This window comes from Sebastes fasciatus, chromosome 3, assembly GCF_043250625.1.
Source record: "Sebastes fasciatus isolate fSebFas1 chromosome 3, fSebFas1.pri, whole genome shotgun sequence".
In the NCBI taxonomy this organism is placed as follows: Eukaryota; Metazoa; Chordata; class Actinopteri; order Perciformes; family Sebastidae; genus Sebastes; species Sebastes fasciatus.
Genome location: NC_133797.1, coordinates 19,120,897 through 19,145,959, shown reverse-complemented (window position 1 = coordinate 19,145,959; position 25,063 = coordinate 19,120,897). Strand labels below are relative to the sequence as shown.

The following is a 25,063-nucleotide window of genomic DNA, read 5'->3' as shown; positions in this document are numbered from 1 at the left end:
TCTGCTAATTTATTTGGCGACTAAAATAAAATCTCCTTCGACCCACCTGTGGGTCTCGACCCCGTCTTTGGAAATCATAGCATTACACAATGCTTTCGATAGATTTAATCCGATCATACAGTAGATCTGTGTTTGTGTTTGGGGTTTGAGATTGTGTGTGTGTATGTGTCGTGTGAGTGTGTGTGTCCTTATTGGTGCTTTGAGATGCATAGCCATTGAGGCCATAATTTAGTCCATTATGTCCTCTGGTTTGCAGTCGTAGCCCCAGGCCTCTGGCACTGAACGTTGTGTCATTTGCTACCAACTGGGTTTTTGATGAGAGTGTGTGACCTAGACGCCTCATCCCTCACCACTGTCTCATTCCCTTTATTTACATCTGTCTTTAGCATTCTAATTACTCTCTTTATTGCTTTAGCCTGGAGGAATCTGTTATACTGGAGGGAGAAAAAAAGACTAAGGACACTGGAGTTTTAACCAATAATAAAGCAGCATAACTCCCATTACCCATAGGCAAAGATCGGGCCTGTGAGGGTCTCCTGTTATGGGCTGTGGGCAAGACAACTATGGAAAGCCTTCTCAGTGCAGGGTTTACATGCAGGTCTATTTGACTATCATTGTGAAAACAATTTATTTTCACTTTAAAGTCTTACACGGTCAAAAGAGAATTTGTTTTCCTGATAATAAGCAGTTTTATAGATATTTCTGCTGCTGTGATCGTACTGTAAACAAATATTCAATTAGACTTTTGCCTAAATTCATTTTCTTACTCTAAAACTGAGCATTTTGTCTTTCATTTTTTCTAGTACGTGAAGCAGGATGCTCATGCTGTATATCATCTGCTCTTTTTTTTTTATTTTTGGACAATGTCAATGCAAAAAAACTTTTAAATGATCCGTCCCTTCCCACCGAATTTCATGAAACAGCATCCAGAGCAGCCACAGCAGTCTTTAATGAGCTCTCAACTTTAAAGACTTGAAGGATATTAACAAGCTGCTTGACAAATGGTGCTTAGAAGCACATTAAAGACGCAGCTAATGGTGCGCATAATGACGGCTAATTTTCGATCAGATATAAATTAGAGCCCCCAACAGTTATTTGCCTTAAGGACTTTATGTAAATGATTCTGTTCTGTATAAACTGAAAACTGAGAGAGTGAGTGAGTGAGAGAGAGAGGGAGTAGCACTCCTTGTGGGTATGATTAATAGATCTGCAACAGAGCACGGCTGTCAAAACCCAATGAACACACATCCACTAGACAGCTCTACCACCTTCTCATTAAGGTCCAATCTCTACGAGGTCTACAACTTACTCATTCGGAACACCAAAACAGCCTCTGAGAACGAGAGCGAGTCTGAACACTCGGTGGTTGTGAGAAGGAAGATCTGGTGAAAAGGGGAATGCAAGGAGGAGACCTCGCTGTTCATAAACGTGTATCCCATGTTGTTAAATATTTGATGGCTGAAGGCACTTTGATGCCATCAATTTACACATTAGGTCATAATACATAACCGAGTACACATGGCTGAATTAAATGATGAACACATTTAGTTAATATTCATACACATTATGAAGAATCCACAGATTAAGATCTGTCATTCTGATGTCAAAGGTCCTGGTGTGTACGCCCATGTAATCTTTCTACAGGAAACAGCATTCAGATTGAATATCCTGTCTGAGTGACTGAATATCTTTCATAATATTTTATTTAATTTTATAATATAAAATATCTTTAACATAAATATTTTTGACACACAGTATGCTTTAATAAACAAGGCCAAATATATTTTTCAATTCTGTACCAAGTAATTCACAATGGAGTTTAATTTTATCATTTATAAAAACACAATTTAAGCATATTTATCTTATATGAGATTATCCTGCTTTATCTTGTTTTTGCTGATCAGTCTTAAGGTAACCGGTGTTTCTGTGATGCTGCAAGTTTTTTTAGCACGGTGTGAATTTGTGATATAAAGTATAAAGTGGAACAGTACATACACTGTTTTTGGCTTTTGCAGAATGTGAAAATAACAGAAAACTGTTTAAAACTTTATCATTTATTACTCAGATGATCCTTAAGATAATTACAATACTTTTTAGTCATTAAAACTTCAGTGAATACTGTTTATTAATCAATACAAGATTTTAAAAAGTAAAATAATAAGGAATGTGTTATGGTTAAAAAATAAATGGGAATCACATGATTAAATCATCTGAATTATTTTTATTTTGATGAGTATTTGGTTGTCACTATGCAAATTCTTGTAAAGTTGATCGTCTTGCCCTCTTTGAATAATTAACTGCTGGTTCTGATTTAAAATGGTCTGGTCCATTAAGTTAAACAGTAAGCGTGGAAAGAGCAAAAAAAGTTTAAATTATGCAAAGATGTTTTGGACTTTTCTGAACTGAACCGACCTTCTTGTTCCTCCATCTGAGAAGTCTGGAGACGTCATCTGACTTAATTCTTTATTTTCATGGACAGACATTTTCTGTTTGTAAGTCTAAACAACACGCAAGCACAAGCACCAAATGACAAATTCAGTAAATATACAAATAAAATGATGTCTGCAAAATATTTCTCCTTGAAAGGCATTTGTTCCTCTTGCCTACATGGACACTAGTGTAACAGTACAATGTGTTCCTCACTCACACTCCCCTAGCTGTGAGAAAAAGTATTGCAAAAGGTTATTAATATTGGTGGCGGGGAGAGAGGTCAGTTTTATTTTTCACAATAATCATAATTTCATAATAAACTTCATCCAAAAAAGCTATAATTCACAGCACAACTGGTCCCAGTCCCATTCTCTGGACTGGACTTAATGTTGAATTATTTACTATTATCTATATTGATAAACCCCACTGGCATCCAAATAGCTAAATTTACTGAACACACATAATGTGTCCTTGATAAAGTCTAAAACACACCTTTGCCATGTTGGAGATAGCTGTGTTGCAACAGTCTAGCCGGGTTGTAGACCGTATTCCCCCTCAAGCAAAAAGCATTTGAATATTCATTTAGATTCAAGTTGAAAAATAAAATTTACAAATTCACAAAATGACATCAACTGTACAGACAATAAATAATCTACCAAAACCAAGAATTATAATGCTGGCTTTTTATAGAAATTAAACAAAATTTGACTCTTCTATTTATAACAAATGTACGAAATGAATGAAAAGGCTCCGGGGAAAAGGTAGAAACTTGGTTATGCATCCAAATCATTATTTTGGTGGCAGCCACATGTCAGGGGTGATGTGGCCTCTCAGCTCCCCCCCCCCCTCTAATCACGCCCCTGAGCTATTTCACTTATGAAGGCTGCGAACGTTTCCAATGGCATTAAATTAACAGGCTCTTTTTTATTTATTTATTTATTTATTTATTTAGCAATTCCTTATTTTCTGAATCATAATGAAAATTTCAAAATTTCGGTAAATTATATTTTTTTCGGTATGTTAAAGTTTTGATTTGATGCAGGCTACGTGCACCTGAAAAACCTTGATTTTTTATTTTTTTATTTCTTGCATTGAAAAAAATACGCGATGTTAAATTTCACAACTCAAAATGAAAGCACTGTGAATACATCGATGTCATACATTTTTAATAAGGACGTTATTATTCTGCGTGTCTGGCCATTTTCAAATGTTTGCAGCATTTCTTCTGTTACATTTCAAATTAAAGGTTATAGGCCTTTTTCTAAAAACTATCGTTTTCTTTTTCCTCACATAAACGCATTAATAAGTTCTATTTCTGGACAATATTCGTTTATCTTTTTTCTGCAACACATAGCAGAAAAAAACCCCAAATCTTTCACCTTTTTAACCTCAGCATTAAATTACAATTTTCAGAATTTTTATAAAGTAACGTGCGTAAATGAGTATAGCAACGGAATCACCAAAACTTTTAATTTTTCCCGTTCAGACTCAAACTTCACATGTATCCTGTATGAACCCATGTGATAATAATAATAACACAGTCATGTGGTTTCATTAAAACACGAATCGGTCTTCAATCAGCATAAAAAAGCGAGGATTTTAAATGTTTTTCGTTGGTGAAATACTGTATTTGAACAAGAAGTATATATGTTGTACCCCTGCATGCATGGCATCAACTCTCATGTTTATGTTTTATTATGAGTGCACGCGTGGCTGTTACGCGCGTGCGATTCTATTAGAGAGCGCGAGAGGAGAGAGAGAGAGAGAGGGAGGGAGAGAGAGAGATGGAGCTGTTTCATTGGCAGATCCAGTGTGGCTTTGCCTCCTTTTTGCATCCTACATCAAAAAAAGTATCCCACCAAAAAATCTCTCCTCCTCTAGCCATCCAGAGCTGCTCCATGCATCGATTGGTTTGTGGGAAAACACTTAACAAACTAATGGCCATTGATGGCTGATTAATATTACATCAACAACAACTGATTGGCGACAGTATCAAATGGCGATCGCAGGCTTTAACATCCACGCATGCAGCCATCATCTGACGGGGTGTTGCACAATCTAGTGTCGGTGCAGACAGACACAGAGCCAACAGATGATAAATAAAGGGGCTTGTTGTATTATAGCGCGTTTCAATTCATGGCTTTACACACTCTCCGTCTAATCCGAGAGCATGAGGCGCGTCTTTGAAGGCAGACACTTGGCGTAAATGTACAGTTAAAATATTCTACTCTCGGGTCCCCAGGCGGAGCTCCGACAGTCCCTGGCCTCATTAAATTTTCATCAGTATCCCTGTGAAAGAGGGGGGAAATGTTCAGGGGGAAAAAAAGAGAAAAAATAAAACAGAGGGCGTAATTATAACAAAAGGAAACAGGGCTGCCCTTTTCGTTTTGTAGAAAGCTCCCATGGTGTTATTATGTATACGTTTCAATGTATATGGATGGAGCAGCACGATGCATGGGAGCACATGTGTGGCTTTAAAGGTCCCATATCATGCTAAATTTCAGGTTCATACTTGTATTTTGTGTTTCTACAAGAACATGTTTACATGCTGTAATGTTAAAAAAAAACGTTATTTTCCTCATACTGTCTGTCTGAATATACCTGTATTTACCCTCTGTCTGAAACGCTCCGTTTAAGCTCATTTTGATGGAACTGCAATGGAATTGCGTTGCTAGATAACAGCTTGGGTCCATGTGTACTTCCTGTCAGCTGATGTTATTTACATACACTGCAACCAGGAAATAAACCGACACACATTTAGAATGTTTATGTTTAAAATTGCGTCAAGGGTCTAAATATTGTATATTCGTGACATCACAAATGAGCAAAAATCCTGACAGCTTGTTTCAACTGCAGAGTTTCTGAATACAGGCTGTGTGTATTTCCCTGTGGATTGAGTGTTTCGATACTTTCATAGTATTTATATAGGATTTAAGCCTGCTTTATAATAAAACAACGTGAATATCTCATTTTTTTTTTACAATATGGGACCTTTAAAGTAAACTGTTTGCTTCATATATTTATCATATATATATATATATATATATATATAAATATATATATATATAAAAGAAAAAGACCTTCGATTTTCTTTCATTGTGCTGCTCAGGCCTTATATGTGTGTTTTCAGTGCATGCAGGGCCACATTGATTCACTATCAAAGAATCCAGATCGATTTTCTCTCAATATGTGAAAGTGAAAGCAGGCAGTCTGGTTGGTGGAGAAGCTGCTGCTGTCTGTATGTCTGTCTGCTTCTCTCTCTCTCTCTCTCTCTCTCTCTCTCTCTCTCTCTCTGTGTGTGTGTGTGTGTGTGTGTGTGTGTGTCTGCAGCAGCGATGCTCACTGCATAAAGTTAATTTCAATTCCCGATGAGACCCTCACCACTCGGCAGCCCTCCCTGACCAGCGGTAATTAACAGGGAGAGCTTAATGACTACTTAACTCGCTCCTCATAATTATCTGGGTTTTCATAATTCGATGTGTAATTTAATAATTCGCTCTTATTAACGTATTAAGTGAATGGCTCATTTAGGGGAAATTAGAAGCACTCACCAGGAGCATCTTTTAATTGATGAACCATCACCGCTGTCTCATTAATAAGGCTCGTTTTGATACTCTTAATTTGTCACGAGGATGGCGGGCTGAGCATGTTTGGTTTATGGAGGCGTCGTCTTTTCTCCAGTTTATTGCCATTTTTATTAAAAGGGTTTCAAGCTGGATAAATATTGAGGCAGGATATAGGTGGAATTAATTGAGAATATTTAAAAAAAATATTTGAAGTTAATTGATTGTCATGTGACACTTTTAGAAAAGGAAGTGCTGATAATATTTCATGATTATATTATAAAAAATATATAAAAAGACTTGATAGAAAAACTTCTAATTATTTTTTTTGTTTGCTTTGTTGTTTGTACTCTACCATTTCTTTTTGTCATTATTATTATTATTATTATTATTTCTTTTCTTGGTTTTGTTTTTGTTTTGAATGTTGAGGTTGTTTTCTCTGTACTTGATGGGTTTGTCTATAAAGCTCATCTACTTAAAAGTCGGTTTATAGACTGTTGAAATTACAAACAGTGGATTGCATATATGAAAACAACCTTGAAAAAAGGAAAAAATAAAGTATAAAAAAAAACAACAACTTCTAATTGACTGTTATTTTTTTTCTTTCAAATTAATACTTTTTTATATGGCACCTTTCTTCCCCTAATTTTAAATTACCCCCCAAAATAATCCCATGCAGATGTTTTCCAGGTGCTGTAAATAATCAGTGTAAAGGTGTGTGAACAGGTTTGAGGAATGCTAATGTCTGGCTGCTGCAGCCTCCCAGGTCTCTGTCCATGGTGCTGAAACACTTGCTCAGCTCTCAACCAACCAACCAGCCAGTCAGCCTCCCAAAAAACAGCCACTCTGCTATGGACATGACATTCAAAATGCTCCCTTCTTCTTCTTCTTTTTTACCCTCCTCCTCCTCATATCTATAACCATAACTTCCAACCAAAGGTTTCTCTTCAAAGCCCATGAAGCATGTTTGAGTGTGTATTTAAATAGAGACGGGCACGTTGGCAGGCGAGCTGTTTTTCTGGCTGGCTGACATCTGGCAAGTCTGAGCTCCAGGGACCCATCCAGCTCTCCACAGACCCCCTGATTAGACTCTAATAGAATATTAGCATTTGCTCTCAGGTAAGGCAACAGTGAGCTGCATAAGCTGGCAGCAAAGTGAGCAGAGGAGCCACGTGTGTCTTTAACATTGATGGAAAAGGGGGCTCCTGTATAAGGCCCTGCTTTATTATGAGGCCTGGAGGAGGATGGTATTGAGGCAAAATAGCTATTATAATTACATTTTACATTTATAGTTATTCATCTCTAATATTACCCAGACAGTGGGAGAGCAGATTGTGGGTGTGTTTGTGGTTGTATCTTGCTCATGGGCAACAGGGCTCATGGCAGTGTGCAAGATCAAACCCAACACCTTTTTGGTAACTGCAAAAGTCACCTTTTTAAAAATCAAAATGGCCATATTTGTAGTCAAATAAAGCCAAAAAGAATCCACAAAAATGTCTATTTAAAAGCTGTGCAGCCCCACAGCTAAACCGTTCCCAGCCTCCCTCATCAATAAATAAATAGATGAATAAATAAAAGAATATTAATATGTCTGGGTGAGCCACATTACACAGTGTAGTCATGGAAAAACGTCCAATTAAATGTTAAAGTTTGTTCTTTAATGAAACACATATTGCAGTTCAATAATTAAATAAATTAAAATTACATGGATGTATAATAAATTAATAGAATAATTTTAACCAGGAACCCAAAAAAGCAACATACATTACAGAAATAAGTTACCTCAGCTAAAACAGCAATACAGCAAAAACCTGTACGGATATATTTATGTGCATCGACTGGTTCCAATGAAATATTTACATTGTATACACGTATACTTCCATGAAGCTGTTTTTCATTTTTGTCTTCAAGAAAAAACATTACTTAAACAAGGTGATTTTTTTTAACAAGCAACGACTTCATAATGATGCGCGTATATTTATACAAATAAATAGCAGAAAACATACATAAAATCATTTTTAAAAAGAGAATACTATCTCATATATATCTCGATTGTACCATCTCAAATGTTAGAATTTAGAATGTAGAATTTAGAATTTAGAAATAAATTTGTGACTGTTCTATTCCACAGTCGTTTCCCTTTTAAAACCAGAACAACACGTTTCTTAACTTGCTGTCAGGATTTGATTTTCTCAAGCAAACCGAGGAGGTGGTGGGGGGGAATCCCAATAAATATATAATGAAGTAAACATGACCTCACTCAATAAATAGTTCATAAGACACCGGCCCACGCTGGATTGTAAACTTATTGTAGCCGGGCAAGAAATCATATTTTTTTCATTTTCATTTCATTCTATGAAATCCTTACACGTGAGTCACTATTTCGATATTTCCACATATACTGAGGCCTAATAATAATCATAATAATAATAATCATAATAATAATAATAAACAACCCTACCTTAATCCAAACCCTTGGGCATCTTGAAAACAGATCCCTTTCACTTGCACATGTATAACAAAATAAGTGGAATTAATTACACATTTAGACACAAAATGAAGTGTGTGACAAGTAAATTATTAATTTACAGAGGGATTATTTGGCAGTAATATTAATATTAGCTTTCCAAGATAATAGTGTTGTTATCCTCTTAATCCTCCTCATGGACCCTGAATAAAATGTCTTGACTGCATCGTTATATAAACTCGGAGGAAAAAAAAAATAGCTTATCCTATATAAGCCAAAAATATAAAAACACCAACCAAGAAGTGCTTTGAGTGTAAATAATGCTATTTTTTCGTTTGGGGGTGTTTTCTGCAAACTATATATAATCCTCATTTTTGAAATCATGAATACAAATGAAAGCTTATTATACAGAGTCCTGCTGCTGCGTTGACATTAGAAAGGTGAAGTGTGGAAAAAAAATAGCTTATCCTATATAAGCCAAAAATATAAACACCAACCAAGAAGTGCTTTGAGTTTAAATAATGCTATTTTCATTGGGGGTGTTTTTCTGCAAACTATATAAAGTCCTCATTTTTGAAATCATGAATACAAATGAAAGCTTATATAGAGTCCTGCTGCTGCGTTGACATTAGAAAGGTGAAGTGTGGAAACATGTGGTCTCTTACTTGCTCTGTCTGTCAAACGATGCTTTCTTTACTGGACTCCTCCAACATCTCTCCTTCTCAGCTTGAGTCAAAAGACTGTGTGACTTGTGTGCATGGGGGAGTTTCTTTTTCAGTCCATTTTTTTTAGGAATATTTCGAAGTTCAAAGTCATCGATGATTGGAAAAAAGGTGTGTGAGATAGGAAATATGATACAAATTGTCTCCAAGTCTTTTTGGGTGTAGTTTTTGTTTTGTTTTTAGACGCATGCAGAGTATTTCATTCGTTTCTGTTTCTGCCTCTGATTGCAAAACCAGACGCGCACCACGTTCTTTTTCAGGTCCAGCTTCTCTGCGATGGCTGCGATTTTCTCCGAGGATGGACGAGGCTGAATGGCAAAATAGGCCTCCAGTGACCTCTTCTCCGGCGCGGCTATCGACGTGCGCTTCCTCTTTTTCTCCGCGCCGTTGAACAACTCGGGTTTATTAAGTTTCTCCCTGTGCGATTTCTCCGCTTCCTCCAGCCACGCTTGCAGGATGGGCTTCAAGGCGATCATGTTGTTGTGAGAGAGAGTGAGGGATTCAAATCTGCAGATGGTGCTCTGGCTGAGGGAGCCCACACCAGGGATCTTGAGGCTGGCTAAAGCTGACCCTACATCCGCCTGGGTGACACCCAATTTGATCCGTCTCTGCTTAAACCTCTCTGCAAACGCTTCCAAGTCCCTGGGATCTGCGTCCACGTCGCTCATGCCCATGTGCTGCTGCAGCCCGTGTGCATGAGCCATGTTGATGGCCGCCTGGTGCATGTGGTTCATGCCGGCCATGTGTGCAGGGTGTGCGGCCGCGGAGCCATCCGGGCCCGCCATGGCTCCTAGTGCCAGACCCGGAGTGATGTGGTCCAGCAGGTCGCCCTCCAGCGTCTGGTGCGGCTGGTGGTGGTGGTGATGGTGGTGGTGATGGTGGTGGCCGGATAATGCGGAGGAATGAGAGATAGGCTGCGCGGAAGAGGAGGAGGAAGACGAGGTGCAGGGCAGAGTGTTCATGGTGTGGTAGGTGGCGTCCGGCTTGAAGGGGCTGTGGTGTGGAGGGTGGTGGTGGCTCTTGTTCTGCGAGGCTATATCCACCGCAGCTAGAGCTTCAGCTCGGGCCAACAAACTCTCATCCAAGCCTCCGAATATATTGCTCTGCAATTGCAAATAGAAAGCACACATAGCTGTCAGCAAGGGAATTATCCTCCACCACTCCTCCTGGTTTTTAAAACATTTCCAGAATGAGAGAAAAAAAATCCCCCCAAAAAAGGAGCACACACACAAAACAAGACACATGCAACATCCCAGGTCATAAAAATTAATACGCATAAAGGCAAAGCCAACTGAATACATAAGTTGTGCAGAGGAGAGGAGGGAAAAAAATATGGAGGTGTTGGGTGATTTGCTGTGCAGACATGAAAAAAACATCAAGCAAAAAAAAAAAAAAAAAGTGGGCTGTCAAAAAATGTGTGCCTTTAAGCAAGTGATTATGCAGAATACGTACCGGTGGGGTTGGGAGACAGGCTCTGCGCATCGCCTCCGAGCTGCTGCTGATGGTGTTGCTGTGTCGGGAGGACGAGCATGAGGACGACGGCGCGTTGTTGGAGTTGGACGACGAGGAGTGCAACGAGTACTTGGGCTCGGGCAAGCTGGCGTGAGCCATAGCGAAAGGCTGCTTGCTGTTCAGAGACATCATCATCATATTTGCGGGCGTTTCGAGCCGAGGCAAGTTCCTTTTAAATAAGTTAAGACTCCGCCCTCCTCGGTTCGGTGAGTTTTGAAGAAGCCCAATTGCTTCAGCTGCTTCGAAGGAATCTCAAGTCACTGTCGAATAAAAAGTGTAGTCAGAAAAGAAGAAGACGGTCCAACAGTGGAGTTATCACATCTATTTATTATTATGAGAGGCACCGACGAGCCATGCGCAACTGAGAGCAGCTGGTATACCTGTTTTTTTTTCCTGTTGTGGAGCAATTGTTTAAAAAAAAAAAAAAAAAAAAAAAAAATTCTCCTGCTCCACCTTGTATTATATAATTTTTTTTTTTGCCTTGGATTTTTTTTTTTGTTGGTTGGTGGCACCAACAGAACTCCTCATAGACGACGCCAGAGAAGAGAGAGGAAAAAAAAGGAAAAACAAAAAAAAGTTTCTTTTCCGTTCTCCTAGGATTTTCCAAAATACTTCAAGTCGCTTTCTTTCGTTGTTGTTGACCTGCTTTGTTTTTTTTTGTGAAAAGTTTCCGTCCTGAAAATGACCGTAAGTGAGAAGTAATGTCGGTGACAGTCTCTGTGCTGTTACACCTCTTCGACTAGGTTGAATGCTGCGGGGACACGAACTGCCTCAGCTCTGAAGCGAAGGGCAGACTGAGTCTCTCTCCTCCTCTTCCTCTCTCTCTCTCTCTCTCTCTCTCTCTCTCTCTCTCTCTCTCTCTCTCACACACACACACATGCACACACACATCCTTTCTCTCTCTCTCTACAGCTCTGTAGTCTCTCTCTCACACACACACACACTCTCTCCAGCTGTACCTGAAAAACCCTTTCATGATTTATTATTCTTCATTAGCCACACTGCTCCGCCGCTGGGGACTCTGCGCATGGGCAGTCTGCGACAAAGCATTTTATTTCAAAATGACTACTTCTTTACCACCAACACCTTGTTACCACCACCACGTCTTCATATGAAGTTCACACTGTATTTTTTTTTATTCCGATTTATTGCACCCCTGAAAAATATTGTATTGCTAAATATTGGAAATAGATTTCCGCTTGTGCCAAATAATCTCTCATGAATACCATGGACAGCTCCACAACACATAGGGCACAATATAAGTTATTATCTTAAAATGATTTTTTATTATAACACCTACGGTAAAAAAAAAAATACAATTAAAACTAAAATAATCTAAAATGATTGACAACTGTTCAGATTATTATTTAAATCTATATCCTATATAGCAAATGTTTCACATTATCGCCTGCAATTTCTCCTCCTTTGTTGCATGTGACGATTTTTTATTAATGTTGAAGAAACATGTGGAAAAATACCAGAAATAAATGACTAAACTTAGTGAGAAAATTACAACATATTTTGTATTATTTTGTATTGTTTTCTGCATGCAAAAAATGTCAGTATAGTCCCTTAACGATAAAAAAAAATGGATATTTAAAATAATTTAATTGCAAATCTTTATGCTCGTCATAGCAGGTTATTATCTTATCTCTCCTCTAATTGAGCCACATGATCGGTAACGTAATTAAAACATGTAATCAGGTTGTAATTAACAAGGTGGTGTCTGATTGGTTTAATATGGTCAAGTCCTATATAGGATGAGATAATTGTTATGATGACCGAGTTTAGAAAGTATTATGGTATGGAAAACATATATATATTTTCTTTCCTATATGGCTCTAATTTTTCAAAACACCTCTCTCTCTTTCCACACGCACACACACGCACACACTCAGCGCGCACACAAACACACACGCACAACCACACGCACACACACGCTTAACCACACACACACACGCACACAGAGAGGAAGGTGTGACATCTTGTATGAAGCACTGATCAATGTCTTTGACAGACAGTTGGGTTGACCCCTTAATAACCTTAAATGTGTTAATAATACAAATCGCTCTAATGTTAAAGATTGGTTTCACAAGAGATATTATTAAATATGGTGTTATGATCTTAATTATAGGCTCCACGTCGCCTCCTCGGTATGTGGCCGCAGCCTGCGCATGGAGCTCCCGGTGTTAGACGCGTTAACGTGGCTTTAGACGCGCTCTCCTCAATACGTCGCCATGTCAGTTCTCGTTTTCTTGTTGTTTTGACACACGCAGACATGCGACAGAAAGCCTGTCTGGCTTGGTTGTTGCATGCATGGCGTTTTTTACATTGCATGAGAGCCATCCAGCTGCAGGAGGATGTTGGCCAACAGGCGCTGCTGGAGCCACCTCCAGTCACCAGGAGACACCATGGAGACACCAGAGATCAGGCTCAGGAGACATCAAGGAGCAATCAGTGTCTGCTCACATATACCGACAGACTGATTTATGATGAAACTTTAAAGAAATCATTTATATTTCACCACCTCTAAATTGGTGTATGAAATTTTCATCCACAATGAAACACACACACACACACACACACAAAAAAAGTACATCTTAAGTCAAATAAATCAGCCCGAGCTGCTCCCAAGCAATTGACTTTGAAGTACATTTTCAACACTTTTCCTGAGTGTGTTCGCTGTGGTATATACCTAAAGGCTTTTACTATCTGTGCCAGCAGCTTTTCTCACGTTTTTGAGGGAGGACAGTTTGTCAGAGTGGTTAACAGGATCACCTTTGAAGGGTCTGCCATGGCAAACAGAAACACAATTAAGTGGGAAATCCTGGATATTTCAGGAAGAATCACACACCTGCTTTTGGCTAATATAGAAATGGTTTTAAATAACATACAATGTAGATTTATTTTTGTTATGATTAATTATTTATTTTTTTGTTTAAGACATTATATGCACATTTTAAATTAGTATTTTAAATGATTTATTAGCAAAAATAAATAAATAAGTATAACTAATGGCAAGGTGTTATTGAGGAAAGCCAAATACATTTATCACACAGGCACTTCCGATTTATTTTACTGTATAACAAATATATAAATATATAAAAAAGGCCTCCAAAATGAGGAACTTCACACTCTTGAGATTGTGCTGGTTTTTATTTTGGTAAAGGAGGTTCAACAATGGGATTTACAGTGGAGTGCTATAGACCCAGAGTCCAATAAGCATAAAAATGTGATAGGGTAGCACATCCCAGATTTCAAAATCCAGGAGGACAAAGCATTTCACTTATTTAATTGGTGTGATATGAGCCATTTAAACAAATGTAATGCCAGTATTTTGTCCTCCTTGATTTTGAAATCATGGGCGTGCTACCCTATCACATTTTTATTTACTTGGTTTTGTTGTCACTTTTTTAAAGGTTACTGTATCGTCTGCTAAATGCCCTTCCACTTTAACAATATTTTTGGCCTCAATTTGTGTCATCAGTAATTGGAGGTAATATCATACACTTGTCTCAACACTGGAAGGTGCAGTCACACTTTGCCTTTAAAAAACACAAACCCTCAGTAGAATTGTGCAAGAAAAAAAGATTTCTCTCACTTCAAGGAGCTTTTACTACGTATAAATAAACCGGCACTGTCTAAAAATAAAAGTAAAGCCCAAGTAAAATAAAGAGCGCACATGCAAGCGAGGCTTGATATAACTCAGGTGACTTGTTTGCTTTTTTTCCTCCTCCTCGCTCTCTTACTTACATCCGAATCAAGGAGTGCTGCAGAGGTGTCTGTGTGCTTTACACAAAGACATACTCTTCTCAGCCTCCCTCAGGAGCTCTCCACGTTAACAATCCCAATTACACCGAGACCACCAGAGACAGCTGTTTTTATTACAGAGCCGCTCCTTTGTGCCGCCAACGAGGTATCTCCGGCTCCTCGACTAAGCACAGAGACGAAGCTGCACTGAGAGGCAGAGGAGAGGAGAGGGAGAGGGAGAGAAGTGTGGAGTGAAGTGGATGAAGTCTCTTGGCTGCTCGCAGTGGTGATGCCTTTATTCACAGCTTCCCCCTCCCTCTTCTGATCTCGTGGAGCTCTTTACATGTCGGAGCAGAAGGTCAATGCTTGTTGGGAGATGGTCTACAAAGAGATCAGGATCTAACTCAAGGCAACAGCAAATCACACAAAGAAAGGGTGGGGGGGGGACTGTTTCAGCCACTAACAGCTACACTTTATTTATTCATCTGTTTTACCTGGGAAATGTGACAGGTTCCACAAGGAACATTGTGGCTTTAATGTGTTGTTTAAATGCATACAACAAAAGGTAGAAGCCTTCAGGATTTACTAAATGTCACACACTGTACTGCAGACGCTCAGAGGGAACAAGTGGCTCACCACTCGAGATAATGAAAGATGTTTCAAAAAACTGCACTTGGATTGCAGCTCAACTGGTATACAAACTGTGAGACGGTTTTCTATTTGATCTCTACGTGGGGCTAAATAAAAGCATTAACAGTTCTCAGGATACACTAATTACCTTTTATCGACTGATACAGAAGTGCTTGTTTGTCTGTGACATTTTATTTAGAGACACTTTTCCTAAAATAGTTAATAAGACCTGAAATGTTTGAGCATTGTGTTAAGGCAGATTATGATGATATATTAGGCCTATATTAGGCCTATATATATATATATATATATATATATATATATATATATATATATTAGACCTGGAAAAGGCATGCAATAATCAAACAACAAATAATAATCCTAATAATCAAACAACACCCCTTATGCCACAATTTGCAACCATTAAATTGCTTCATAAAAGTACAATTTTAGCACCTCTGAGTTGGAATACCTCGGCCTAGAAGCCTTGAGGATGGGCGTATAGTGAACTCCATCCTCATGCAGAAGAATAGTTTGCGTGTCTTTGCAGTCCAAAAATTAATGGTAGCTTTCTTTTATTTTTTAAAACCTATGATGTTTCCCTAATCTTAAAGCGGCATAATATATATATATATAATTATTTTTTTTGGCCACTAGGGGCAGTGAAACAAGACATAAATACAACGTTAATATATTATCGCCTTATAAAGTTATATGGCAAAAGTTGCCATATAACTTTATATGCCCTAGGCATATATATATTTATTTATTTTTTTGGCCACTAGGGGGCAGTGAAACAAGATATAAATACAACATTGATATATTATGACCTCATAAAGTTATATGGCAAAAGTAGCCTGTTTACACTTGAGAGCAATTTTACCATTCATTTGGAGTCATTTTTGTGTTCACCTGACAAATATAAGTCCAATATTCCCTCTTCATTTAGCTCTGTTTTGGTCTCCACCAACTCCTGAGGGAAATCTTAGGCTCTTTAGTGTCTAAATGCGCCACTGTCCCACCAGTTAGTAGCAAGGTTAGTCTGTCTGCCATTTGGCCCTCTGCAGGGAGCGCACAGTGGGTTTATCAGAGCTGTCGCGCTGAAAACAGCCGCTTGCTGCTAACGATGATGATGAGAGCGGTGAACCTAAACTAGGGATGCTCATTTTGAAAGAATGTTCTTAACCGATAACCGACAAGTGTCTGTGTGTGTGCCTGCGATGAGTGTGGGGTTGTTAGCTGTGAACGTAGCAGTGTGTCCAGCTCAGTCCAGCATGAGAGCACGAATAGTAGAGCTACCCCGAGGGCTTGTCGATAATGCATCCGTGTGCGGCAGCTCCAGGAGACGGACCCCCAGTTATCAGTTAGCTCGAATTTAGCCAGTGCAAACCGATCAGCTCCAGGGGTCTGATGCCAAGGGATTACCCCGACTACCTGACGGATCAGCAAACTTTCTGTTGCTGCCGTTACACAGGTGACCCGCTGTGACTCCCGGGGCCGGGGTCTGCAGTGGCTGAATTCAAGTTGCTGCAGCAACTGACTGGGGGTCCGTCTCCTGGAGCCGACGGCTCTCCTCTCGGTGGGTGGTCTCCTGGCCACTGGGAGGACGAGATGATGGTGCGGGTCGTTTTCTCGTTTCTGCCATTTTGTATTAAGTCCAATTAACAAACTATCAAAGCGTACACGGATACATACATACAGCCCCCGGTTAGTGGCACCGCAAGCACAAAGATGGCTTAACTATAGGCCGACCCACACGTGGAGATTATAAGATAGCAGTTTGATTGAATTTTGCGTATTCTTGCCCTAGTTATTATTTGGCTTTTTTTTTAAGTATTTGATGACTGTAAAAACATGATTGTATGGATCCAGTAGTAGAGGTAAAATGCGGCCCCCTATGTCTTTGGATCAGTAGGCTAGGCATTGCACATTGCATCTATAAAAAATGTTGGCATTGAATGTAATTCAGGGTTTTGTACAATCACCCAATATCAGCATTGAGTCCAAGCCCCCAGGAAGTGCGCCGTTTGGCCACTACTTTTGTAGTGGCCAAACGGCGGTACTGCAACTTCCGTGTCAGTCACGTGATGCCGTTGGGCCCAAAAATACTTTTTCCCATAGACTTCCATTGGGAAAGAGATGTCTGTAACTCAGCGGATAATTTATTTTGAGGTGATTCATCATATCAGTACGAACACTCTAACAGCCCTTATTAAAAAAAATACGTTTTTAAAGTTGTAAAATGCACTAATAGCTGAATCCAGAGTTATTTCCCTTCCTCCGTTCATGTGAGTGAGACACAGACCGGGCCTGGAGCGCCACGCCGTTACCCCGTGACCGAGTCATGTGACCGAGCGGATGCTACTGCTCATGTCCCAGTTGCCCAAGATCCGGGTACTTTTCCAGACGGAAGTCGAGCCATTTAGGCTTCATGCGCCAATGAGCAACTCTCATAGGAATGACCGGAGCCCCGCCTCCAACGCTGGATCCTGTTCTTTTAATACATCCATGATTGAGTCTGGTGATAATGCCGATCATCTCTGTTTGGTTGTTGCTGGCTAGACACAGACAATTTGTCCATATATTCTCCATACCATATTGCCAATATCATTGCTTATATGGACTACAGTATGATAACCAACAGCAAAGCCAGCTAACCTGGTCTAGTAGCGAAGCCAACCTCAGGCCATGACTGATTAGAGGTCTTGAGAGTGAGGTGTGTCATGAGGTCAGGAAAACAAATAACACCACCACCAATTTCCCTATTACGCACCAGGTACCAACCTTTGAGGGGGGTGGGTGGGAGGCATTAGATTCTGTCCCAGCCCTGCCTATTGGCTGCAGGGCAGCAGATGATAAGGTCAAGCCTCATAATGATGTCACATACCTTTAGGTACTTCAGATCAATATCGAGAGAGTTATACCTGACAGCCAGTCAAATAAAGCCTGCCTGGCAAAGGAAAAAAAAAATTACTCGCTTTGAGATTGTCTCTTCTGATAAAATGAGATCCCCTCTCACGCTGCTTTTGGCAAAGATCATATTGGTGGAAGCCTTTGTGATCTTTAAAACAATGTGGTCTGATAAAATGTCCTCCAGATTTGACTGATCAACCTTGAATGACGGGAATAAAACTTTCAAATTTTGACTACGTAGTAAAGCATGAATTGGTGTAAACTGCGTGCAGCTGATGTAGCGCTGATGCACATGGTTGTGTAGGATAACGTTTGACATGACAGACGTTCCTTTGAGTAAACCTGACCTCATATGACAACAAACGATAGCGAGGAAGGCAGCGTATACGAGGAGTTACACCTCTGGAGCGTGTGACTATAAAGAATGCGTACGTCAGGTGCTATACAAGTGATTAATGTAGCAGTATGATTGCGGAATTCTGTCCAACCTGAATGAACGTTTCTTCTGCCTCTCTCATTAGTTTGACTGTCCCGCGCCGTAATATATTGCTTGTCACTGGGTTGTCTAATGGTTGATGCTAATTGACCTCCTTTCCCCCTTTCTTCTGCACAAATGAAAAGATTTCCTCCGTCCTGTGATGGAGCATGTCACAATCTGATCCGACAAATTAAAAAGCTCTCTGCTGTCACACTGTCATCATTCGAAGCCCTTGCCTCATCAGCTATAATGATCATTTTTTTCTTCGCTGGAACCACTGCAGTGCACTGCCAAACACAATACTTAAAGAGGGCACGCCGCTGCAGCTGTGTGACACATCTGAATGTTTGTCATCTGTGAAATCGTCAATAATCTGTCCTTCAACCTATACATTAGGTTTTTTCTTTCTATAAAGAATTCAGTTTTTGTGCTAAGTTATGGATTGTCTCTCTAAATTTCCAATTCTGATTTCAAGTCAATTTTACGTCCGGATACATTTTTGAAGAGTTCTACATATATATGGAAAATATGCAGCATTTATTATTTATCACAAATCCAAATTTACAGTAGTTTATATTTTATTTAAAGGCTTAAAAACCTTACCAGTGTAACCTCCTCTTAAACAGCCTCAGATTATTTAAAATGTGTCACATTTACCTGCCCCACGCTGTCAAACTGTGAAAGATGCTTTTAGTCACCCAAAAAAAGTCTTCAATTTTGTTCATTAGAAATACACAAATGTTATACATAACAGTGACATCAGCCTAAATTCTCAATCACAGAAATCTAAAGTCACATTTAGACAAGCGCAGGATATATTTGAACACACTATATATTAATTTTGAACGATGTACCGGTATTGACGATTACCATGATTTTAAAAAATGAAATTTTGATATCATGTTAATAATACACATATGATAACATTGTGTAAATAATCCAGCGCCTCTTCAATCATTTTATATTTACAGTTATGATTACAGACTCTCTCTCCACTTTGTTACACTTGTATTATGAGTGTAATTCATTTGCCGAGTAGGTAACGCGATCATATCGTTACTCTTTTGGCCATGATAATCGTGTAGTGAAAATCTGATATTGTGACAGCTCTAAGCTTCACATTGAATTGCTTCCTTGAAACATGTGAGTGCCATTCTGCGAAGCCATTGGCCTGAACATGATAGCATCACGAGAGCTCGGCCACCGCACATCATTGGCTGCAGGGCGGCGATGACGCTCATTACCTGCAATCAGCCGCCCCATCTGTGGCCGAAACAGAAATTGAGTGTGACATTTTACCTGCTGACTTTGTGTGTATAACTTTATAATTTATGCGGTGTACCCATACTATTGACAAAAACGCAGCACGCTGATCAAAGCGAGCGATTCAGGAGGTTGGACAGGGCCACGAAGACAGGGCCTGTAACACTAATGATCTTCAAACGCTCGTCTATTTCACTGGGAGCTATGCACAACTCCCTAGCAAGTCCCGCGTCCTCCCCCTGGAGGTAATTGTGCCTGGCTGGTTAGGTGACAGGTGTCAAGTGGCCCCTCCTCAACCGATTCATCATGCTAAGCAGAGAGGAAAAGCCGATCTCAGTCTCTCCCTCTCTCTCTCTTTCTCTCTCTCTCTTTGTACTTTTCTTCTTCTCTGTCTCTTTCTTGTAACCTCAAATAACTACTTTGTCATCACCTCAGAGTGCCCTGATCACATGTTGGCTTTGTTTTACGACAGTGTTTGGGATGCAGCCAGAGCTCGGTCCACAATTTGAGTCATGCTGTTGAACAACAAACTATGTGCTTATTGGGAGCAAATTAATATATGTTTTTGCATAACAGCGAGAGCAGGGCTGCGACTAATTATTACTTTCAATATTAATTTAACTGCCAGTTATATTTTTAAGTGAAAAATGCTCCTCAAAATTCCCAAAAGTCCCAAGGTGATGTCTCCAGATTGCTCCTTTTGTCCATACAACAGTCCAAAAATATTCAGTTTACTATCACATAAAATGCTCATAATTGAGAAGCTGGAACCAGACAATGTTTGTTCATTTTCACTAGGGCTCCTCGACCAAAGAAATTCTTAGTCGACTAACACTCATAAGATTTTGTCAACTAATTGATCTGTGAAACTGAGTTTCTCCACAAAGAATCACACAAAAGCAGCACTTTAAATCTTGTGTTTACCAGAAATGTGCTCATAAGTTTCTTGGAAATAAGTTATTCAGCATGAAAAAAACATAAAAAAACAACTCATCAACCAAAGAAATCTTAGTCGACTAAGCCCAAAACAACCGATTAGTTGACTAATCGACTAAGAGGGAGCAGCCCTGATTTTTACATGAAAATGACTTAACCGATTAATCAGTTATCAAAATAGTTGCCGATCTGTTGCTCAGCTAGGGCTGGGCAATATGATGATATATATCGTCAAAACGATATAAAAATGTCAATTTTATATGTTTTTCTTTATCGTTTCTATTGTGATATAGGCTACAAGCCTATATTTATTTATTTTTTCTATACAATTTCACTTAAAACTTATATTTTCATTTCACTCTCAAGTCCTTAAAATGAGAAAATACTCATTACTTTTCATTTGTCAAGTATTAAATCCACACAGGAGTATATACAAAATAGGCTTTACCATGTGGTTATTTCATATAGACTATTTATTTATTGAATAACCAGAAATCATGCTATATCGTGATATATACCGTTATTGAGATATGAAATGTCTATATCGTGAAAGAAGATTTTGGTCATTTTGCCCAGCCCTATGCTCAGCTAATCGATTAATCTACTAATTCAGTTACTTTCGAGACACATTAGATGTTAGAACTTTGTGCAGTGGAATTGTAATAATCAATACCAGGGCAACGATTATTTTTCATCATCAGTTAACCTCTCAATTATTTTTCAGATCAACTGATTCATCAGAAAATGTCAAAAAAAATAGGGGAAAATGTCCTTATTTTTAAATGTCTGAAATGATTATACTGTAAGTTATCAAAAGTTTCTGTTCATGTTTATTTATTTATTTAGTTTGTATTTCTCCGTTATTTAATCCGAAAGGTCCCATTGAGATGCAATATTTCTTCTGCCAGGAAGTCCTGGACAAGATGAGCAGCAAGTAAAAAGTTTTATATACGAGTACAAACTGAGGAGAGATAACGTCACAATGAAAAACACACTAAACGACAATAACAGACACAACACATACAGGAATCAGAAGCTAAAATAATCTAAAATAATAATAATAAAATAATGAAATAATTGATTAACCAACTAATCATTTGGGCTCCAGTTATTTCTAAGCCAACGATCCTTTTGAAGCATGAGTCTGGAGTCTTTCTGTGCAGAGTAACTGGTGAGAGTTTAGTGAGTAACTAAGTGAAAACAATGCTGAACGCTGGGCAACCACAGAGCAACTGACAGGCAGGTTAGCATACTGGCCAAAATTCATGCAGCCCAGTGGAGACGTGGAGAGGAAATACAGTCTGCAATGTGTGTGTGTGTGTGTGTGTGCGTGTGTGTGTGAGAGAGAGCGAGAGAGAGTCAGAGAGAGAGAGAGAGAGAGAGAGAGAGAGAAAGAGAGACCACACCCTCACCATGCCCGCCTGTCTAAGCAGAATCCCATAGGGACCTGCCATACACACGCTCTCTCTCTCTCTCTCTCTCTCTCTCTCTCTCTCTCTCTCTCTCTCTCTCTCTCTCTCTACACACACACACACACCCCAGTCATTAATTCCTGCTTTGCATCTCCACACCATGTAATATTTATGGGTCACCGCAGCTTTGTATTCACAAATGGAAACGCCAAGAGAAAAAAGGGAGAAGACACGATACCTCAATCAATCCCGTGAATAAGGTTCAGATTGTCACATCATGGCTTTTTTTCCCCTCCACTAAGCCGGTGCTTAGGCAGCATTCTCTTCTTTGACCTCTAAACAAGTGTTTTGTATGACGGATTGTCAGACACAACCTTTGAGATGGAGTCATATTTAACTCCCTTAGAGTTAAAAAAAAAAAAAGCTCAAGGCAAAGGTATTATGAACGTGACTGAAAATTTCATAGCTGCAGAATCTGAAGAACAACAAAACTGCATTAGTCGGTAAAAACGAATGCAGGCTTAATACATTTTCTGCCAGATATGACACTAGAGTATAAACGACATACAGCACTCTCGTACAAACATTTGCTGCTACTCAGAATCTCCGCACTAATCAAGGGAAGTCTTTGGTGCTTCTACATCTGACAGATCATAATTGGGGGGCTTTTTTCCACTTCCTAAGATGTTGCCTGAAACCTGTGATGCAACAGTGGGAGCCGTACCCTCGCTGCCTTTCAAATCGACAGTGTTGTCAAAACAGAGCCCTGAGGAACCCCCAGTAGAGCGTGGCTCACCAGACCCCTGTAGAGATTTGAAGACCACTTTGGAACTCTAATCCACTCAAAATGTGCTGATAATTTTCCTTGCCAGGACACTCTCTGCCTGGTGTCACAAGAGTGGCCTCCCGGGAGCAGATCAGCCAATGATAACAAAGTAGCCAGATGTCTGGCGCTGGCAGAGTCCCAGAAGCCAGACAGCGGCGCGCAGCAGCATCCGCTGTGGGCCACAGATCAAAGATACCTGAGAATTACTTATGGGCACAAAATATGTGTTGCTTACTCTACAGTTCCCATTAATAACAATCTGGGAGAATTTGTATTTCTAATTAACTCTTTTCTTTCGGCATACAAAGTGCTGTAGGTTGTCTAAGGCTGCAGCAGCAATTTTTTCTGTGGCAACTGCGAGTCGACAACAGGAAGTCGGATGCAGCGCTGTCTGAAGGAGCCAGATCAGCTTTAAATGCAGTTCTGAGGCTCCGAACACCCCCTGACTTGCCTCAATAAACAAACAAACAGTGTAAGAGTCAGCGTATTTGGATTTAATCATGCTGCATGGTGCCTCCATAGACTGGCCCTTGATGCATACCTCGAAAGCTTTAAGTGGTGACGTTGAACTGATTCAACTGAGGTGTAAACGTCATTAGCGGTTTAATTCTTGGCTCTTTTATTTTTTTAATTTTGACCTAAAAGTTACACCAGCATTTTCAGTACAATTACAAATTGTAGCCACTAATCATCTGACTAAAGCTGCACGATTATGGCCAAAATGATAATCACGATTATTTTGGTCAATATTGAGATCACGATTATTTATCACTATTATTCATTCACAGACTGCTTTCACTTTATTGTTGTGCTACATTCCCTCTAATGTACAAATCTTTGCATCAAAACAAGACTTAAAATAAGGTTCTTCTTCACCTCAATTCAGTGCATTTTTGTTTTGACAGCCCAAACAATTAATATACAGCATATTATTTTTCTATTCTGGACTGCAGCCACAACATTGAGGAAAGCTTTTCACAGGCTGCCGCTGCAGGGTGCGCACGCTGCGGCGTGACAGCAAAGATCGTATATTGCCAAGCAGTGAAGGTCAATTGTTCGACCCATTGCAACGTCAGCGCCCAGCAGCAAAGCTACGTTTCCACCATTTTGGACTGAAAGCGACTACCGGAAAACAAAATTATTTTTATTCTATTGTCATATTCTACTGAAATGGCCTGTGTTGAACAATAACATATTCTAATTATAATACATGTTTTCAGTCCAAAATGGCAGCAGCAACACAGGAGTTTTGTCTCTTTGCTTCTATACTTTTTGGTGATGGCTCCTCAAAAGTGAAGCTAAAACATCTCAATCGCCCCCTGGTGGATGGCTTTTAGTTTGGGAAGCGCTTGATTTGATATGCAGCTGCATTTTCTATGAGTGGAGCATTTCAAAGGTCAATATCGCTGTCGATCATGTTCATTTAATTGTGGGAAGCCAAATTCGCAATCGTGATTAATAACCGATCAATTGTGCAGCCCTACATCTGACTCTCACTAGATTTATTCTTCCTACAAGATTTGAAGCCTTGGCTTGCTTTTCACCGTGGTTGTTTGTGCTAGTCAGACTGACATTAAGAAGCATTGCAGTTCCATGTTGTTTTTTCCTGCAGGCCCTGCACTTCTGTTACAGTCCTCCATTTATTCCATCTTATATGTGTTATGTTTAATACACAAATATTTAGAGTAGACCCCGGACTTTGAACTGAGAAGAATAGTTAAGCTCTCTCTGCCTTGGGACGGCGTTTGTTGCCTTTTTTTCATCTTTACGGGGGGATGAGGCGTATTTCATCTCGCACACATTTGTGCATATTTTGTCAGGCTCACTATGTTCTAGTGCACTTAAAAGTCATTGTTCAACGGATGGATGATATGCATCCCATGCAATGTGTGTGTGTGTGCACTGTATTGCATTAATTATTAAGTATAGAAAGTGTTGCTTCATGTCCGTATTTGATGGAGATCCCCCCCCTCTCAAACCCCGCCACCCCTTCCCCCAATTATGTATATTACCTTTGCTGGTGCATGGTTCATGCAAATTCTCATTTGCATCGCTCTCTTGAATGTGCTATCTGCTGGCTGGAATCCCTTAAAGCCCATAGTGAACACTGCCCTTCATCAGATCTTGGTTGTGACCTCTTCTCTTTGCATGTGTTATTCTA

At 39.5% G+C, this 25,063-nt stretch overlaps 1 protein-coding gene and 2 long non-coding RNA genes across 5 annotated transcripts in view; 1 reads left to right on the top strand and 2 right to left on the bottom strand.

Annotated features, from left to right (window-relative positions):
* The window catches only part of LOC141764321 (uncharacterized), a 254,565-nt gene that overhangs the window by 116,587 nt on the left and 112,915 nt on the right, over positions 1 to 25,063 (bottom strand). The gene's annotated exons all lie outside the window — the stretch shown is intronic.
* Positions 1 to 25,063, top strand: part of LOC141764322 (uncharacterized) — a 145,922-nt gene that overhangs the window by 68,487 nt on the left and 52,372 nt on the right. The gene's annotated exons all lie outside the window — the stretch shown is intronic.
* Positions 7,582 to 11,777, bottom strand: pou4f2 (POU class 4 homeobox 2). 2 transcript variants are annotated; one of them, XM_074629407.1, is made up of 3 exons: positions 11,075 to 11,777; positions 10,635 to 10,954; positions 7,582 to 10,285 (listed from the first exon to the last, which is right to left on the bottom strand). In XM_074629407.1, exons 2-3 carry the CDS (start codon positions 10,830 to 10,832, stop codon positions 9,362 to 9,364), a joined length of 1,122 nt encoding a protein of 373 aa, XP_074485508.1. In that variant the 5' UTR covers positions 10,833 to 10,954; positions 11,075 to 11,777; the 3' UTR covers positions 7,582 to 9,361. The 2 variants fall into 2 exon arrangements, with proteins under 2 accessions (XP_074485508.1, XP_074485507.1); XM_074629406.1 differs by having other exon boundaries at positions 10,635 to 11,777.

What these genes read in the sequence shown, in the direction of transcription:
- pou4f2 (XM_074629406.1), bottom strand. Translation starts at nt 10,832, where the DNA reads ATGATGATGATGTCTCTGAACAGCAAGCAGCCTTTCGCTATGGCTCAC. An exon ending in CCTGTCTCCCAACCCCACCG is followed by an intron (nt 10,286 to 10,634) that starts GTACGTATTCTG and finishes TTGCAATTGCAG; the next exon opens with AGCAATATATTCGGAGGCTT.